The 19,201-nt window shown below is 45.6% G+C and overlaps 1 protein-coding gene across 5 annotated transcripts in view; it reads left to right on the top strand.

Annotated features, from left to right (window-relative positions):
* Window positions 373-19,201, top strand: part of LOC110255247 (zinc finger protein 501-like) — a 59,167-nt gene continuing 40,338 nt past the window's right edge. Inside the window, exons 1-2 of one of the 5 annotated variants that reach the window (XM_005668569.3) lie at window positions 373-702; window positions 3,195-4,635. In XM_005668569.3, the coding sequence (XP_005668626.2) occupies window positions 3,272-4,381 (1,110 nt within the window). In that variant the 5' untranslated portion in view covers window positions 373-702; window positions 3,195-3,271 and the 3' untranslated portion in view covers window positions 4,382-4,635. Of the gene's footprint in view, window positions 703-3,194; window positions 4,636-19,201 lie in introns of those variants that run through there. The other 4 variants (XR_002336882.1, XR_002336873.1, XR_002336880.1 and 1 more) reach the window with 4 other exon arrangements.

The raw sequence follows: 19,201 nt of genomic DNA, 5'->3' as shown, positions 1-19,201 counted from the left end.
ATGTCTAATACCCATCTCTTCGTTCCATTGTTCCCGACTGTGTCATACATATCTTTTTACAATTTGTTAGAAACAAGCATCCAAAGGACCACAGCGTCCTCTACCGTCTGTAACATTTTTATACCGTTCTTTCTGCTCCTGGCCTGTGCCGGGAGGCGGCTGCACCGCGCGCGCCAGTGTCCAGAAGCGGTACCGCTAGCTCCGAAGCTATCCTAACCTGACACAAGCTGCAGCGTCCACCACCAGCACAGTGGGAGGGAGCAGGCGTGGGCGGCTACCATGGAGATTCGGTGCGCGGTCCTGATTGGCTACCAGAGGGCGAGGTTCCGGGGACTTCTGGGAAAAGGGAAATCCTAGAGACGGAAAGCGGAAGCGGCGCGTCCCGAGGCATTCTGGGAGTCGCAGTTCGTCCGGGGCAACTTCTGCCTCAGGCTGGTTGCAGCCGGCGCCCCGGGCCAGCGCAGCCTGGGCACCAGCCATCCTGCCCCCTCTCCGGCCGGGAGAAGCGGGCGCTGGGCTCTGGGGCTCCCTGAGCCCGCGGAGGCCAGCGCCCAGGGCGCACAAGAAGAGCAGGGGTGGAAGAAGAAAGGAATTTCAAGGAGGGCATTGCTTAAAGGGACGTTTGGACAGAGCCAGTTTCGGTGCTGGGCCGCAGCTCTGCCTAATTTTAATCTCAGGACTGCAGCCTGCGACCCGTGGACGGTGAGTCTTTGCCAAGATGTTTGGTTGGAGACCCCAAATTTGTCCTGAAAGAGCTGTTTTTTTTTTTTTTTTTTTTTGGAGGATTTGTGAAGGACTTGCATTCATCCCTACGCTATAATTACACTTTTCAAGATCTACTTTCTTAAGACTTGCTGAAAGTTTTTTGAGCACGCACATCTTTATTTAATTAAGGAAACAAGGTATTGGCTTCCACAATTTAAGTGACCACTTATTTGCGATTCTCAGAGGGTTCAATTTGGTAGAAAAGGAAAGAGGAACGGTTCCTTGCCTGCCTTTGTACCAGGGTATCTCCCATGTTTATGATTGGTGAAAATGTCAACCCGCGCCGAGAGAAACACGGAGACAGAGTTTTGAGTGAAGGGGAAAAAATAGCTTTTATTGCTTTACCAGGTAAGGGAGGCCACAGCAGGCTAATGCTTTAAAGACTGTGCCCTCCTCTGGGGAAGAATTGTGGGGCGTTTTATAGTCTAAAGTAAAAACAGAGTTTCAGATAAGAATCAGGGTTGGGGCAGACATGCATTCTTCTTTCTTTTGGGGAATCTTAGTCATCCAAGCTGGTGTCAGGAGATGTTGGCCTGATCTTGGTGGTGGTCTTCTGGTCATTGCCTAGAATAACAGTACTTGCGAAAAGGGCATATTGATCAGAGATTAGAACAAACTAGGATAATTCCTGAAAGACATCACGTGCTAATAATCTTTAATCCATAGGCAGTCATGCTCAGGATGCCTAATCTTTAGCTCACAGATGATTGTATTTGGGTTACAATCAAATGAGGGAGAAACACAAGGAAGGGCTCCAAGCTCTTTAGTTTTCAAGCATTCATTTCTAAAGGAAGCGTAAGGAATATAACTTTTCTCTTAACTGTATATGGTGCCTGTGTCATTATGTGTATCCCTTAAGGATCGTGTGTACACCCTTCTGCCTCAAGGCTTGACTGTTCCTCCCTTGTCTTTGGATCTGCTCCCTTCCCTGATCAGCAGCTGTCTGAACCTGTCCCTTAGAACTCAGGGAAGGCCATGGAGGCTGAATGAAGTCCATTTCCTAAAAACAAGAAATGGGGGACACAGAAAGGCTTTCTGTGCCCTGGAGCCCCACAGGGCCCTACTCACTTATCACAATGCTCTTGCTCTAGTTAATGATTCTACCCAAAAGTTTACTGTGATCTTGGATCGCCCTTCACACTGCCCTTCCGTTTCCAGCCAGTGTGATGACACCTCTTTCTGCGTCTCTGTAAGTGTCCTTTCCCTCTAGCGTTGCAACTCGTCTCTTCTATTGTTTGGAGGGCTGTAAGTCTTTGTCCTTCAACACAAAGACATCTGGGCGACTCAGATTATGTTGATTATATTATTGATAGTCCTAATACTTTGAAATTTGCAAAATATTTGTGATGACAGTTTTTTTTTTTTTTTTTTTTTTTGCTATTTCTTGGGCCGCTCCTGCGGCATATGGAGATTCCCAGGCTAGGGGTCGAATCGGAGCTGTAGCCACCAGCCTATGCCAGAGCCACAGCAACGCGGGATCCGAGCCGCGTCTGCAACCTACACCACAGCTCACAGCAATGCCACATTGTCAACCCACTGAGCAAGGGCAGGGACCGAACCCGCAACCTCATGGTTCCTAGTCAGATTCGTTAACCACTGTGCCACGATGGAAACTCCTGTGATGACAGTTTTGATTTTGTTTCATATTTTCCCATGAGCAGGATTCTCAGTTTCTAAAATTAGTCTTGGCCAAGGAAAGAATTGTGGAGATACTGTGAGATATTGAGGGTCTCTTGAGACACTTACTCAGATGAGGGATGATTCTGTATGTGAATGTTTAGGAGGAGAGGAATCTAAAATGTTGTCCAAGGAGATCTCCTTAATGCCTTAGGCTCTGCTGTTCTGTTCAGATTTGCACCTTCTCAACTATTACTGCATTCTATATTGCTTTTTCAGGTGCTGTTTCTAGCTCCTCAGTGGCTTCTCTCCATGTGCTGTCACTGCCATTTCTTCTTGTGGCTCATTTTCTAGTACTGCTGTGTGGCTCTGTTGTTACTTGGCTTTTGACCAGGTACCTGCCCATTCTCTCATTTAAGCTCTGTCTAGTTTCCAGATCACTGTGGTAGTATAGTGGACAAAGCTTTAGTTCTGTTTCTGACCATCTCATTAATAACCTCCCTAGTTATTAATCTTTAGGTTCATCACATAACCTCTCTAGTTCTAAACTTATTTATATTTAAATGAGAAGGTTAAACTTGTATATCTGTAAAAAAAAATTTTTTTTAAGCTTTCAGAATCTTTGTGGCATTGCCTCTTGGGTCAACCTCTTTCCTACCACTTCACACTGCTCCACTGGTTCATTATCTTCACAGATTACAAGATTGTTCTTATGCATCCTAATTTTAGTGAGGTTATTTCCTTTCTCCTGAGTGCAGTTCCCCTAATCCCAACACAGAAAATATGTTTTTATAATTTTTTATTCCCCTTAGATTTGAAGATCAGAGCAGATACCAGAGAGAAGACCAGGAGATTGTACTTTAGAGTGATCAGCCCCATCATAGTCATCATGGAAGGGCTCAGAAGGGATGTGCCCAGAGGATGTTTATTTGAGGAAAGCTGTGAATGTGAGGCCAAGGTAGAAAAGCAAAAGGATAACTCTCTGGGCAAGATTTCGAGAGACTCTCTTACCCAAATGACTGGTTTTCAGCAAATTATTGTTGCCCACGAGGAAATAGCACTTGAGAAAAATGGGCATATTTTTAAGGAATTTGAAAGAACTTTTGATCAAAGATCTAAACTTACTCCACAGCATGTTACTCACTCAGAAGAGAAACTCCATATAGTTGATCCATTTGGGAAAAGTGTCAAATGGAACTTTTCTCCAATTAAAAGTCACATAACTTCTAAAAAGAAAACTTACAATTGTAGTGAATGTGGAAAATATTTCAGTGACCGTCCAAACTTTTTTCGTCATGAGAGAATTCATACTGGTGAAAAACCTTATAAATGTGATGACTGTGGAAAAACATTTATCCAGAGTTCATCTCTTACTGAACATCAGAGAACTCATACTGGAGAAAACCCCTATAAATGTAAAGTTTGTGGAAGAGCATTCACTGTAAATTCATCTCTTGTTCAACATCAGAGAATTCATACTGGGGAGAAACCTTATAAATGTAATGAATGTGGGAAAGCCTACAGTGACTGCTCATCCTTTATTCAACATCAGAGAATTCACACTGGAGTGAAACCCTATGAATGTAATGATTGTGGGAAGGCATTCAGACGAAGTATGCACCTTACCCAACACCAGAGAACTCATACTGGGGGAAAGCCCTATGAATGTAATGAATATGGAAAAGCATTCAGTGCCCACTTAATCTTTACACAACACCAGAGGATTCACACTGGAGAGAAACCCTATACATGCAGTGAATGTGGGAAGGGCTTCCCTGAAAACTCATCCCTTACTAAACATCACCAAATTCATACTGGAGAGAAACCTTATGAATGTAATGAATGTGGGAAAGCCTTCAGCCAGAGCACTCATCTTATTCACCATCAGAGACTTCATACTGGAGAGAAACCTTTTAAATGTGACCAGTGTGGAAAAGCATTTGGTAACAGTTCAATCCTGATCAGACATCAGCAGCTGCACACTTTAGAGTCATCCTGAGGATATGAGAGCTTTGTGGACTGCTTCATCCTTTCATGTTCCACTCTTAGTTTTTGGCTGTATGTCTCTTACCATGCCACTCACTCTTTTGTTTACAGTTAGACTCTCTAGGGATGTTTTACTCCTGGGGTAGAGTAAAACGTAATATTATATATATTTTGCTTTTTAGGGCAGCATCCGCAGCATACGGAAGTTCCCAGGGCAGGGTCAAATCAAAGCTACAGCTGCCAGCCTACACCACAGCCACAGCAACATGGGATCTGAGCCATGTCTGCAACCTGCATCACAGCTCAAGGCAATGCTGGATCCTTAACCCACTGAGTGAGGCCAGGGATGGAACCCACATCCTCATGGATCCTAGTCGGGTTTGTTAACCTCTGACCATGAAAGGAACTCCATAGTATTTTATATTTAAGTTTCCCATACCAAAGCGTTGAAAGTAGCAATTTTAATGGATTATACCAGTTTTCTTAACATCTACCCTAGGGCTGTGCGGTTGGTTCTCCATCTTCTTGGACGTTTTCTGTAGAACCCAGGCCATTTTTTAAGACAGCCAAGATGAAGGCTGCTTTTGTTATCAAGAGTTCTTAACCAAGTCTCTCAGGTCCTGATTTATCTTTCATTTCTGGGATTCTTCACCCTATGGTTGTTTAAACAGCTATGTGAATCATTAATATATTTAGCCATATTTCTCAGTTCTTTGCTCTGCCCCAGATACTAGGCTGAGATTAAATATGAATAACAAAATAATACAGTGTCTCTGGGAGGCATTCTATATTGATAATTTGGTTTATGTATCTACCTAAGTCAGTGTGTTCACCTAAAAGATTCAAACTTCAGAAATGCTCATTAGTCTTTCAAGATTCCAAAGCAAATCTTATGGCTGGCTGCATTTTTCCACTCATCTTGAATCCACCATATTTTTCATACCCTTCTTTCCATTCAAGTTTGACCTTATTACCCACTTATATTTACCGCTGCCCTCGTTCATGTGTTGGTCAGAGAGATGGAGAAATTTGGTTTTTGTACTATTTTCTTTTTAGGGCCGCTCCTATGACATATAGAAATTCCCAGGCTAGGGGCCCAATTGGAGCTGCAAGTGCCGGCCTGCTCCAATGCCTGCTTCAGAGCCACAGCAATGCCAAATCTGAGCCATGTCTGCAACCCAGGCTGCAGCTCACAGCAACACCGGATCCTTAATCAACTGAGAGAGCCAGGGATATAACCTGCATCTTCATGGATACTAGTCAGGTTTGTAACCACTGAGCCACAATGGGAACTCCTTATATTATTTCTTAACTCACCATCAATATAGCTGACTTGGGCTCTTGTTAGACTGGGTCCGAAGATCAAATCTGGGATCTGGCTTCCCATTCCTGTATTCTATAACTCAGAGTGGCTTTATATCACTGGTAATCCATCAACTCTATGCCCTGGTCCACTCACTCAAGAGGTGGCACCAAAAACTGCCACTGTTCCTCAGACCGAGCTGAGCGAAGCCTCTGCGAGTGGAACTGGATCCTTTGCTAGCTGCAAAATAGTTATGCTTTTAGACTCACTGTTAGGGCAGTTGCTACCCACACTCATTGGGCTGACCTATTTTGTACTTCGGATGTCTGCTTCGAATGACTTTGACATTTTCTTCTTGGCCTCCTCATTTGGTATTTGTTAGTTCCACTTCAGTCTTACTTTCTGGTCACTTTATGTCTAGTTCCTGCTGTTTACTTTCCATTCTTAACAGATGTGAATTTCATTGGCCACCTGGTCTCAGCCTTGGGTTATTAACCAGCTATTGCTGTTAGGTTTTTAGCTACTCTCTGGCCTTCAGCTGCTTATTGACGTTTGACGTTTTCAACATGATTCCTCCTGGTGAGTTTTTTGTTGCTGTAGTTTTCACCCTTGTTTGTGATTTACTAGCACTAAATACACCACTGTTACAGAACTTCTCACATGGTGTTAGAGCTTGGTGTTTGTCTTACTAGACTTGGACGCTTTCATCTTTGGTTCTCTAGTCTCCAGTAGACTGATTGGCCCAGGTTACCGCTCAGTAAACACATTTTGAGTTAACGGTATGCCTTCCTAGTTATCACTTCCACAATCCAATTGAATACATTTTTTTCCTGGAAAGTCTTTGAGGTCGTAGGAGCTCCTTGGACTAGATATGTCCATGCACACCTTGGCTGTATGTTTCTGCCCTTTGGCATGGCGTGCACATGAGATAGAAGTCAGTGGGAATAAAGCACAGTGGTTAAGAGCTTGGGCCCTGAAGTCAGAGACTCAACTCTAGCATCTACAGATGGCTCATGCTGCTGATTTTCTTCATTTTCCTGATTGACACAAGCAGAATAATATCTACCTGACAGGGTTGTATTACATGAAGTGATGATTTTGAGGAATTCAGCACCGTGCCTGTCACGTAAGAATGACTCATTAGCTGGTTTTGTTTGGACCCTGTCTGCCTGCCTGTTGAATTCTGTCTTCCAGTCTAGACCCAGAATGTCAGCTCTTCCATTCCCAGTATCCTGCCTTGTCTCAAGGGTATGTTGTCATTACTCATTGTTGACATACAATTGACATGAATCCATAAAATTTCCCTTTGAGCTTACTGCCTCTTTATTTATTATTTTTTTCTTTTTAGGGCCCCACCTGTGACATGTGGAAGTTCCCAGGCTAGGGGTTGAATCAGAGCTGTAGCTGCTGGACTACACTACAGCTACAGCAGTATGAGATACAAGCTTCATCTGTGACCTACAACAAGCTCATGGCAACGCCGGATCCTTAACCTGCTGAGCAAGGCCAGGGATTGAACATCTATCCTCTTGGATACCAGTCAGGATCGTTACCACTGAGGCACGATGGCAACTCCTAAACTCACTGCCTTTTTTGAGCACCACTTTCTTTCCTGTTTGCTGCTTAAGTTCTTGAGTGAGTGGTCTGCAGCTCCTAACCTAGCTTCCCCTGTTTGGTGGATGTCAGCTTTTGCTCCAGAACTTTGCTCTTCAAGTAGATGGGCTGTGATACTCTTTGTGCCCCTACAGTGTCCAGCACAGCACTTAATGCAAATAGACTCTGAGTAAATATTTGGCTACTTTTTGATGAGTGTAAGAACCCACACCAACCTGACAGGAGGCGCTGTGCAGTTATTTTTATATTAGAGACAGTTTTAAGGCCTTGATTTCGTGCAAACCATTTATTACAAGACTCCAGATTGTCTTACAGTGTCTGAAGACAGCGATGTGAGGATCAGGAGCAGCTGGAACCAGACCCACAGTCTCTTCCCCTCTCACCCGACCCTCTCGGGGTAGTGATTTCCTTTCTCTTGCAGAACTAGGTTCCACATGGGCAACACTGGGCTACCAGTAGCTCTTAAAACTTTTACAGTCTGAAGCATCCAGAGCTGCTGGGTCGCTCCTGATTTCCTGCCTGCCTGCTTGGTCTGTCAGTTACTGACAAAGGAATATTGTCTCCAGCTATGACCTTGGATTTGTGTATTTCTCCCTTGAGTTCTATCAGTTTCATGTCCTATATTTTGAAGTGTATCATTAGGTGCATACAGATTTAGATTGTTTTATCTTCTTGGAGAAGTGGCCCATTTATCATTATTTAATGCTGGATCATATGGTGGTTCTATTTTTAGTGAAGTATTATTTTTGATAGATCTCCTCCTCCCTTTTTTCCCTTTTCTTTCCCTATTTATTTCTTTTGGTAGTGCTATTTTTAGTTTTCTGAGGAGATTCCATACTGTTTTTACATTGGCTACACAAACTTACATTCTTGCTAACAGTGTGGTAGACTTTCCTTTTCCCCACAACCTCTCCAGCATTTGATATTTGTAGACTTAGCTAAGGATGGCCATTCGGACAGGTGCTAGGAGGTACCTCCTAGTAATTTTGATTTGCGTTTCTCACCTACTGAGTGGTGGTGAGCATGTTTTCATGTGCTTGTTGGCCATCTGTATATCTTGTTGGGAGAAATGTCTTTTCAGGACTTTTGCCCATTTTTTGTTTGGGTTATTGGTTTATTTTCTGTGGAGTTGCATCAGTTGTTGAGCTAGCAATTTTAAAAGCCCAGCCTGGCCTGGGGTTTGGGATCTGGATCAAGTGCCTGCAGGTTGTGAATGGTGGTAACACGGTGATATTTTGGTGAGCAGCCAACACGAATTCTGGTGATTGTTCTCTTCAGAGGTCTTCTGCAACTCAGTTCTTTTCTTTCCACCTGAGCTTCTTTTATTGTCTCTAACCACCTGGTATGAAGACCTGATGTGAGCCAGGTCAGGTGAATTAAGGCTGGCAGTTAGGAAGAAAACTCTCATGGAGATCCCTTCTGCTCCCCGGGTAAAGGATCTGTCTTTGTCCCTGTGGTAGTTTGGGAACTCCGTGGCTTGAGTGAAAGCCTTCGATGGGCAGACAATTCATGCACACTTCTGGTGACATCAATAAAGTGAGAAAGACAGAAGAAAGAAAGAAAGAATGAAAAATGAAAGAAATGAAAGAAGCAAGACATGTATGAATGAATGAATAAAAGTTTGAAAGTTAAGAAACTATATCAGCAGTTACCTATGTACACACTTCTATTGATCAACGCACCAGTGCATGAATATATGAAGAATGGAAGAAGGCTGTCCTGACTTGACGGAATGGGCGCTGAGGTTGTGAATGGAGTGGCAGAGGGTAGGTTGGCCTCAGGGCTCTGAAAGAATTTGAGAGAGAAAGAGCCCACTTTGTAGGGCACTTCTTGGTATTTCAAGAAATTGGAAGAAGGAAATCCAACCAGCACATTGCCCAAGGACAGTGCTGCCCAGGGGGCTGCCAGCCAGGGAGAGGAGGAAAGCCTGAAAGTTGCTGTTAGAGCAGATGTCCACAAGATGGCAGCAGAGTACCTTCTGGACCGGGGAGTGGCTCCAAAGCTGCAGGTCCGGGCTCAGAATAGGGGTGGAGGGTGTGTGGGGCAGAACCCACAGCAAGCACCCAGAGGTTTGGGGTCATTTTCTGGGCGCTCGGGACTCTCTGCTCCAAGATGCCTCCTGTCAGGCAGAGGACACAGCTGTCCCTTCAGTATTTGATGGGGATTGGCAGCCTGGCTGGGTAGCAGAGTGTATAGCATGCTTGAGGGTTTCACTGGCATCGTTTTGCCTTGTGTTCCTCCAGAGGCAGGTGCCGGGACCCACACAGCATCTGTGTTAAATCATGAACTGGTAGTTTTCAGGCCTCTGCCTGTTGAGGGTTTAGGTTTCTGGATAGAAGCTGGTGCTCATGAGTGGATGATGGATTTCAGGGGCATTGGGGTGGACATCCCTGTGCTTTTTTCGCTCAGACACCTAGGGAAATGTCCTTGCCTTTCAAGATGAGCGTCACTTATCAGTACAGCGCCAGGGTATGGAGGCCTGACCAAAGCCAGGTCTGATCGATTCAACAGGGTTGATCGGTTTCGTCAAGAGAGCTCTCAGGGAGTTCCCTCATGGCTGCCTGGCTTAAGAGTGTCTCTGTCACCGCTGTGGCTGTGGTAAGAGCTGCGTTGGGAGATCAAACCCAGGACAGACAACATGCCAATGTCTCAGGTGGTACCCAAATAAATTTATAAATATAAGTATTGAAAAGAATGAGCCCAATTGATAAAGAAGTCCATACATACATATATATACATTCCCACAGAGTAGCTGGGGGATTGAGAGATAAGGCATCATAAAGGGTCACCTGCCACCTTGCCTCTGGTGGCAGAGGGCTTTAAGTATGAGCCTGGGGTTGTAAGAGCAGTGGTGTGGAATCAGTTCCTGGCCAGACAGTATCTGCATCCACCAATGAGTGCATAAAAACAAATAAAAATGTTAACAGATAAATTCATACACCCTAGATAATTACTTCTGGTCAGATACCGCATTGCTAAGAAATCTTGACAGGTTCAGTGGAGGCGCTTTGATGATTTTTGTTTTGTTTTGTTTTGTTTTTTTCCCTGAGAGGCAGGATTCTGTACCAAGACACATTCTCTGGAGAACACTGAGCCAGTAATTTTGGTTTTTATTTTTATATAATTTTTTAATTTCAATAATGGTTGCTTTATAGTGCTCAATTTCTTTTTGACAGCAAAGCGAACTAGACATATGTGTATCTACATAATCTTTTCTTGTCACATTGTCCTCCACCTTGTTCCAAAAAAGTGACTAGATACAGTTCCCTGAGGTATACAGCAGGATCTCATTGCTTACACTCCAAGTACAAGAGTTTGCATCCATTACCCCCCAAATCCCAGGCTTCCCACACACTCCCTCTCCAATCTGGCAACCACAAATCTGCTTTCCAGTCCATGAGTTTCTTTTCTGTAGAGGGGTTAATTTGTGCCATTTGTTAGATTCCAGAGAGATGGTGTATCCTGTGGTATTTGTCTTTCGGTATCGCCCTTATTTCACTTAGTCTGGGCGTTTCTCGTTCCATCTATGTGGCAGCGAATGGCATTTTTTGTTCTTATTTTATGGCTGAATAGTATTCTATCATTTATACGTACAACATCTACCTAATCCATTGATCTGTTGGTGGACATTGCATTTGTTTCCATACTTTGGCTATTGCGAATAGTGCTGAAATGAACATAGTGGGGCATTTGACTTTTTTAAAAGAACATTTATTTTTTTATTTTTATTTTTTTGGATTTTTTTAAATTTTATTTTATTATTATTATTATTATTATTTGTCTTTTTGCTATTTCTAGGGCTGCTCCAGTGGCATATGGAGGTTCCCAGGCTAGGGGTCCAATCGGAGCCATAGCCACCAGCCTACGCCAGAGCCACAGCAACGCGGGATCCAAGCCGCGTCTGCAACCTACACCACAGCTCACGGCAACGCCGGATTGTTAACCCACTGAGCAAGGGCAGGGATCGAACCCGCAACCTCATGGTTCCTAGTCGGATTTGTTAACCACTGCGCCACGACGGGAACTCCTTAAAAGAACATTTTAATGGGTATACACCCGAGAGTGGTGGGGAATAGAGTGGTACTTTATTTATTTTTTGGATTTACCTCGATCCTGATGTCTGGTGGTTGTACCAGTTTACATGCCCACCCCCACTAAAGGAGGGCACCTTCTTGTCCACACCCTCTCCAGGATTTGCCATGGGTTGACTCACAAGTGAGGGCCCTTTGGAGAGGTGTGAGGTGGTACCTCAGGGTAGTTTTTATTTGCATTTCTCTCCTAACGAGTGACGGTGAGCATCTGCTCCGTCTGGTTTAGGAAAGTGTCGATGCAGGTCTTTTGCCCCTTTTACAGTCGGGTTGTTGGTTTTGTTTTTCTGTTGGGCGGTATCAGTGATCGAGCTGGGAATTTGGAAACCCCAGCCTGACCTGGCTTTGGGATCCGGATAAAGTGCCTGTGGGTTGTGCATGGAAGGTGGTGTAACGGTGATATTTTGGTGAGCAGCTGTGCGAATCCCTGTGCTTTTTCTCTCAAGAGGTCTCCTGAAACTGTCCTTTACTTTCTATGGGAGTCTCCTTTGGTCTCTCTATACACGTGGCAGAATACCTGATCTAAATTAAGGGAATTAAGGCTGATAGAATGATATAAAGAAAGCTCTCACGGAGATCCCTCCTGGCTCCCTGGGTAAAAGATCTGTTTTTTCGCTGTGGTGGGTTTGGTAATCTCTGTGGCTTGAAAACCGTTGATGGGCAGACAACTCACGCACGCTTCAGATGGGGTCAATAATGTAACAAAGGAGGGAGTGAGAAAAAGAGAATTAAAGAAAGAAAAACAAGGCTTTATTGTAAGAATGAAGGAATAGCAGTTGAAAATTACGGAAAAAACCAACAGTTCCATGTATACACACTATCTTCATAAATAGATAAGTGCAGGAGTATCTAAAAAAGGAAGAAGGCTGTTATGGCCTGATGGGTCGGGAGCTGAGGGTTTGAAAGGAATGGCAGGGGGAGGTGGGCCTCAGGGCTCTGAAAGTCTTTGAGAGAGAAATAGCCCCCTTGGGAGGACACCTCTTGGTATTTCAGGAAATTGGAGGAAGGAAACCCAACCAGCACACCGCCCAAGGCCAATGCTCAGGGGGCTGCTGAGCCAGAGAGAGGAAAACCTGAGAGCGGCTGTTAGCGCAGATGTCCACACGATGGCGCCAGAGTACGTTCTGGACCCAGATGCAGCTCCAAGGCTGCAGGTGCAGGCTCAGAGGTGGGGTGAGTGGTGTTTTGGGTGGAACCCACAGCAAGCACCCAGAGGTTTGGGGTTGTTTTCTGGGCACCTGGGACTCTGCTGCAAGAGGCCTCCTGTCAGGCAGAGGACACAGGTGTCCCTTCAGCACTGGATGTGGATTGGCAGCCTGGTTGGGTAGCAGTGTGTGTTTGGAGTGCTTGAGGGATTCACTGTTTTTCAGAATGCCTTGTGTTCTTCCAGATGCAGGAGCTGAGACCCACACAGCATTTGTGTTGAATCGTGAGCTGCCATTTTCAAGCCCCTGACTGTCAGGGCTTTAAGGGTGTGGAGAGAGAGGCTGGTGCTGATGAATGATTGGGGGACTTCGGTGGCATTATGGTGGGCAGCTTTGCTAACCCCTATGCTTTTTTTGCTCAAGACACCTAGTGAAGTTTCCTTCTTGCCTTTCAAGATGAGTCTTTCTTTTCAGTACAGCACCAGGCTATGGAGTCCTGACCGAAACCAGGTCTGATGAATTCAACAGGGTTGATTGGTATCATCAAGAAAGCTCTCAGGGATTTCTCTTGAAGCTGCCTGGCTTAAGAGCATCTCTCTGTCACTGTTGTGGCTGTGGTAAGGCTGTGCTGGGAGAACAAACCCTGGGCAGGCAACATCACTGTGTTGCAGGTGGCACCCAATTAATTTTCTAAATAAAAAGAGATATTGAAAAGAATGGGCTCAATTAATAAAAAGTCTCTCTCTCCTCTCTCTCTCTCTCTCTCTCTCTCTCTCTCTATATATATATATATATATATATATATATATACACACACACACATTCCTGCAGAGTAGCTAAGGGAACTGATAGATAAGGAAAAAATGGAGGATCTTCTGACATGATACCTCTGGTGACAGAGGGTTTTCAGTAGGGGCCTGGGTTAATAAAAACAGCAGTGTGGATTCAATTCCTGGCCAGAGAGTATCTGCACTGCAAGTGGGTGCCAAAAAATAAATAAGTGAAAAATAAATAAATAAAGATGTTAATATAGAAATAAATTCATACGCCTTAGGTAATTACTTCTGGTTGGATGCACATTGCTAAGAAATCTTGACAGGTTCAGTGGAGCCAGGTTGCCTGTATTTTTTCTTGAGAGGCAGGAGTCTGGACCCGACACCTTCTCTGGTGAATGCTGAGCTGGTAATTTTTTGAAATCGTTTTATTCCATTATAGCTGATTTACAGGGTCTGCCCATTTCTTTTAACAGCAAAGTGGTCTCGTCGTATGTAGACATACCTATCCTTTTCCTCACGTTTTCCTCCGTCTTGTTCCAAAATAAGTGTAGATATATTTTGCTCTGCTATACAGCAGGATCTCATTGCCTACCAGCTCCAAGTACAAGAGTTTGCATCAATTACCACCCCCCAATCCCAGGCCTTCCCACACCCTCCCCCTCCAATCTGGCAACCATAAGTCTGTTATCCAGTCCAAGATTTTTTTTTTTCCTGTAGAAAGGTTCATTTGTGCCATTTGTTAAATTCCAGATCCAAAGGGTATCCTATGGTATTTTCCTTCATTTTCAGACTTATTTCACTTAGTATGAAGGTTTCTAGTTCCATCTGTGTGGCTGCGAATGTCATTTTTATGGCTGTGTGGTATTCCGTTGTGTATATGGACAACATCTTCTTAATCCACCCATCTGTCGATGGACATTAAGTTTGTTTCCATGTCTGGGCTGTTGCAAATATTGCTGCAAGGAACAGAATGGGGCAAGTACCTTTTGAAAGGAATAGTCATCCAGATATAAGCCCAAAGAGTGGGCTTCCTGGGTCGTACATCCTTTCTATAGGCATTTTTTGGATTTACCTCCATCCTGTTGTTCAGAATGGTTGCACCAATTTACAAACCACCCACGCTGTGGGAGGACACCCTCTTCCCCACACCCTCTCCAGGATTTGTTATTTGTAGACTTGCTAATGGTGTCCCTTTGGACGGGTATGAGGAAGTACCTCGATGTAGTTCTTATTTGCATTTCTCTCCTAATGCGTGATGGTGATCGTTTATTCTGGTGCTTATTGCCCTCTGTCTGTTTGGTTTAGGGAAGTGTCGATTCAGGTCTTTTGCCCATTTTCAATTGGCGTGTTAGTTTTTTTTTTTCTTTGCTGTTGGGTGGTGTCAGTTGTTGAGCTGGTAATTTTGAAACCCCATTCTGACCTGGGCTTTGGGAACCAGATAGAGTGTCTGTGGGTTGTGCATGGAAGGTGGTATAAAGATGATATTTGGGTGAGCAGCTGCACTAATCCCTGTGCTTTTTCTTTCAAGAGGTCTCCTGAAATTCTCTCCTTTTCTTTCCATGGGAGACTCTTGTTCATGCTATACATCTGGTATGAAGACCTGATTTAAAGCCAGGTCGGGTGATTTAAGGCCGGGAGAATGATATAAAGAAAGCTTTCATGGAGATCTCTCCTGGATCCCTGGATAAAAGATCTGTCTGTATCACTGGGGTGAGTTTATTAAACTCTGTGGCTCAAAAACCTTCAAAGGGAAGACAAACCATGTATGCTTCAGGTGGGGTCAATAAAGTAAGAAAGAAATAGGGGAAGAGAGAAAGAAAGAAAAGAATCAAGACTTTATTGTATGAATGAAGGTTTAACGCTGGAAAATTAAGAAAAAATTCACCCACAGTTCCGTACGTACACACCTATCTTCATAAGTACGGAAGTGCAGGACACGAGAAAAAGAAGAAGAAGGCTCTCATGACGCGATGGATCAGGAGCTGAGGGTTTGAACAGAGTGGCTTGGGGTAGGTTGGCCTCAGGGCTCCGAAAGTCTTAGAGAGAGAAATAGCCCACTTGGAAGAGCAATTCTTGGTATTTCAAGAAAGAGGAGGAAGGAAATCCAAGCAGCATAAGGCCCACGGCCAGTGCAGCCCCGGTGGCTGCTGAGCCAGAGAGGAGGAAAACCAGAGAGTTGCTGTTAGAGCAGATGTCCACAAGACGGCGCCAGAGTGCCTTCTGGACCCAGGTTCATGACCAAGGCTGCAGGTGCAGGCTCAGAATTGGGTTTGATGGTGTGTTGTGCGGACTCCACACCAAGCACCCAGAGCTTTGTGGTGGTTTTCTGGGTGCCTGGGCCTCGCTTCTCCAAGAGGCCTCCTGTCAGGCAGAGGGCACAGGTGTCCCTTCAGTGGATTCTGGGCACCTGGGCCTCGCTTCTCCAAGAGGCCTCCTGTCAGGCAGAGGGCACAGGTGTCCCTTCAGCAGTGGATGTGGATTGGCAGCCTGGTTGGGGGGCAGTGTGTTGAGAATGCTTGAGGGATTCACTGTTTTTCAGAATGCCTTGTGTTCCTCCAGAGGCAGGATCCTAGACCCACACCACATCGGTGTGGAATCATGAACTGGCTCTTTTCAAGTCACTGACTGTCGGGGGTTTAGTTATGTGGAGAGAGAGGCTGGTGCTGATGAGAGAATGGGGGCCTTCACTGGCATTTTGGTGGGCAGCTGTGCTAATCCCTGTGCTATTTTCACTGGAGACAGCCATGGAAATTTCCTTCTTGCCTTTCGAGGTGAGCCTCTCTTTTCATTACGGCACCAGGGTATGGAGGCCTGACCAAAACCAGGTCTGATGAATTAAGCACAGTTGATTGGTTTCATCGAGAAAGCTCTCAGGGAGTTCCCTCATGGCTGCCTGGCTTAAGAGTCACTCTCTTTGCTGTCACTGGGATAAGAGCTGCATTGGGAAATCAAATCCTGGCCAGACAACATCCCAGTGCCATGTTGGCACCCAAATAAATTTATGAAGAAAAATAGTGAAAGAATTAGCTCAATTGATAAGAATCAATAAATACATATATACATGCCTGCAGAGTAGATAAGGTAATTGACAGACAAGGCAGCCCTAAAGGATCTCCAGACACAATACCTCTGGTGGCAGAGGTGGTTAGGTATGGGCCTGGGGTTGTACAGCAGTGGCGTGGATTCAACTCCAGGCCAGACAGTATCTGCATGTCACTAATGAGAGCAGAATATAAACAGCTAAGTAAAAAAATGCAGGAATAATGATGTTAGTATAGTAATAAATTCATACAACTTAGGTACTGACATCTGGTCAGATGTCACATGGCTAAGACATCTTGACAGGTTCAAAGGAGTCAGGCTGCCTGTTTTTTTCTCAAGAGGCAGGAGTCTGGACCCAGACATCTTCTCTGGTGAATGCTGACCTGACCTGGTAATTTTTTTTATCAGTTTGTATAAATGTCTTTATAGGCATCGGTCCATACACACCAGGAAATTAGGTCTGGTCCGATGTGGCTAGGCTAGGCAATCTTGGCAGGATCCACGGAGTCCTTGTGCCGGTCGCTTATCCCGAGGGGCAGCCGTCTCCACACTGACACCTTCTCTGGTGAATGCCGAGCTGCCAATTAGGTCATTGATTTGTTTGTTTTCTTCATGACTGATTGTCGATTGTCGCTGCTACATGGGGCTCCATTTCACCTTAACACCAAAGCGATCCCGTTGTCCATGCATATCCATATTGCTTTTCTCACATGATCCTCCGTTCGGTTCCCCAAACAGGGACTAGATATGGTTCCCAGGGCTAAACAGCAGGTGGTCTGTGATTACCCACTCCAAGGGCAAGTGTTTGGATTGATTCCCTTCCAAATCCCCGAGAGGGGCTGTTCGAGCCAATGTCCACACGAGGGCGCCAGAGCCCCTTCTGGCCCCAGGTGCAGCTGGGAGGCTTTAAGCGGGGAGAGCTGCAAGGCTCCAAAGGCGCAGGCTCCGCGTTGGGGCTGATGGCGTGTGGAGCGGAACCCGAACCCCCCACAGCAAGCACCCAGAGGATGTGCGAGTGTTTCCTGGTCCCCAGGGACTCTCTCCTCCAAGACACCTCCTGTCAGGTGGATGGCACAGGTGTGTCCCTTCCGGATTTGGAGGTGGATGGGCAGCCTGCTTGGGTGGCAGTGGGTGTCAAATTCCTGAAGCATTTCCTGGGCTTCGGCGTGCCTTGGGTTCCTCTCGAGGCAGGTACCCAGACACACACAGCCTCGGGATTGGACCGTGAGCTGGCCACAGTCAAGCCCCTCCCCGTCAGGGGTCCAGGTAGGTGAGAAGGAGGGTGGTGCTGAGCAATCCATGGGGGGCTTTGGTGGCATGAGTGTGGGCGGCTGGACCAGTCCCTGTGCTTTGTGCGCTCAAAAGGCTGAGGGAACTGTCCTTCCTGCCTTTGGAGAGGAGCCTCCCTTGTCAGTGGGGCGCCAGGCTATGGAGGCTTGAGCAAAACCAGGTCTGAGCAGTTAAGGATGGTTGATTGGTCTCATCAAGCAAGCTCTCAGGGAGTTCCCACGTGGCTGCCAGGCTTAAGAGTCTCTCCTGGTCACTGCTGGGGCTGGGGCAAGAGCTGCGTTGGGTGATCTACCTCTGGCCAGACAACATCTCCGTGGGGCAGGGGGCACCCACATAAATGGATAAATAAGAAGAGAGATTGAAAAGAATGAGCTGATTTGATAAAGAAATGAGGCAATGTCAATCTCTCTCTCATTCTCTCTCTATATATATACACACACACAGAGGAATATATATATTTCTACACGCATACTCACACACACACACACACACACACACACACACACAAATGCCTACATAGTATGAAAGAAAAGCTAAGGAAAAGGATAGATAAATCCGTCCTAAAGTCTCTCCTGACCCGATATGTCGGGTGGGAGTGGGTTGGAAGTGCCCGCCTGGGGATGCCCAGCCTGGGAGGGGAGGCTTTTGCAGAGCAGAGTGGATCTGTGTGCCACCCATGGGTGCAGGAAAATAATTCGGTATGTAAATCAATTAAAAAATAATCATGTTTTTATACTCCTAGATTCATACACGCCAGGTCATTAGGTCGGGTCCGATGCGGCTAGGCTAGGAAACCTTGACGGAATCCACGGAGTCCTTTGGCCTGTGTCTTTTCCCGAGGGGCAACCGCCTCGACCATGACGTCTTCTCTGGTGAACGCTGAGATGCCGATTTTTCGGTGTTTTTCTTTTTTTTCCTTCCTTTTTCTCATGATTTATTTTTGATTGTCGCTGATGTAAGTGGATCCATTGCATTTTCACGACAAAGGGATCCCATCTTACGTGTCTGTCCATCCTGTTTTTCTCACACGATCCTCCCTTTGGTTCCACCAAGAGTGACTCGATAGCGTTCCTTCTGCTAACCAGCAGGAGGGCTCTGCACCCCACTGCAAGGGCAAGGGGTTGGAGCTCTGACCTCCCCAATCCCAGGCATGCCCACACCCTCCCTCCCATCTGGCAACCACCATCTGTATGGCCGCGTCCAAGGGTTTCTTTCGTGTGGGAAGGTTCCTGGGTGTCCTTTGTAAGATGTGAGAGGGAAGGGGTTTCTCGTGGTGTGTGTGTCTCTCTGACTCACCTATTTTGTTTCGTGTGAGCATTTCTCTTTCCAACACTGTGGCTGCCAGTGGCCCTTTTGGGGCACACTTTGACGGCTGAGTCCTAAGGATGGCTGTTGGGACAGGGCTGAGGAGGACCCTCGACCTTTTTGGGATTTGGAATTCTCTAGGAATGAGGGATGCTGTTCCTTTTCCTGGTGCTTTTTGCATTTCATGTATCTGTTACTGCTAAGGCTCTCTTGAGGTCTCTTGGCTGTTTTTCTTTTGGTTGTTGTAGTTATGTATTTTTTTCTTGGTGT

This window comes from Sus scrofa, chromosome 12 (genome assembly GCF_000003025.6).
Source record: "Sus scrofa isolate TJ Tabasco breed Duroc chromosome 12, Sscrofa11.1, whole genome shotgun sequence".
NCBI classification, from domain to species: Eukaryota; Metazoa; Chordata; class Mammalia; order Artiodactyla; family Suidae; genus Sus; species Sus scrofa.
Note: the sequence above shows the minus strand (reverse complement) of the source record. Positions and strands in the feature narration are given on the sequence as shown.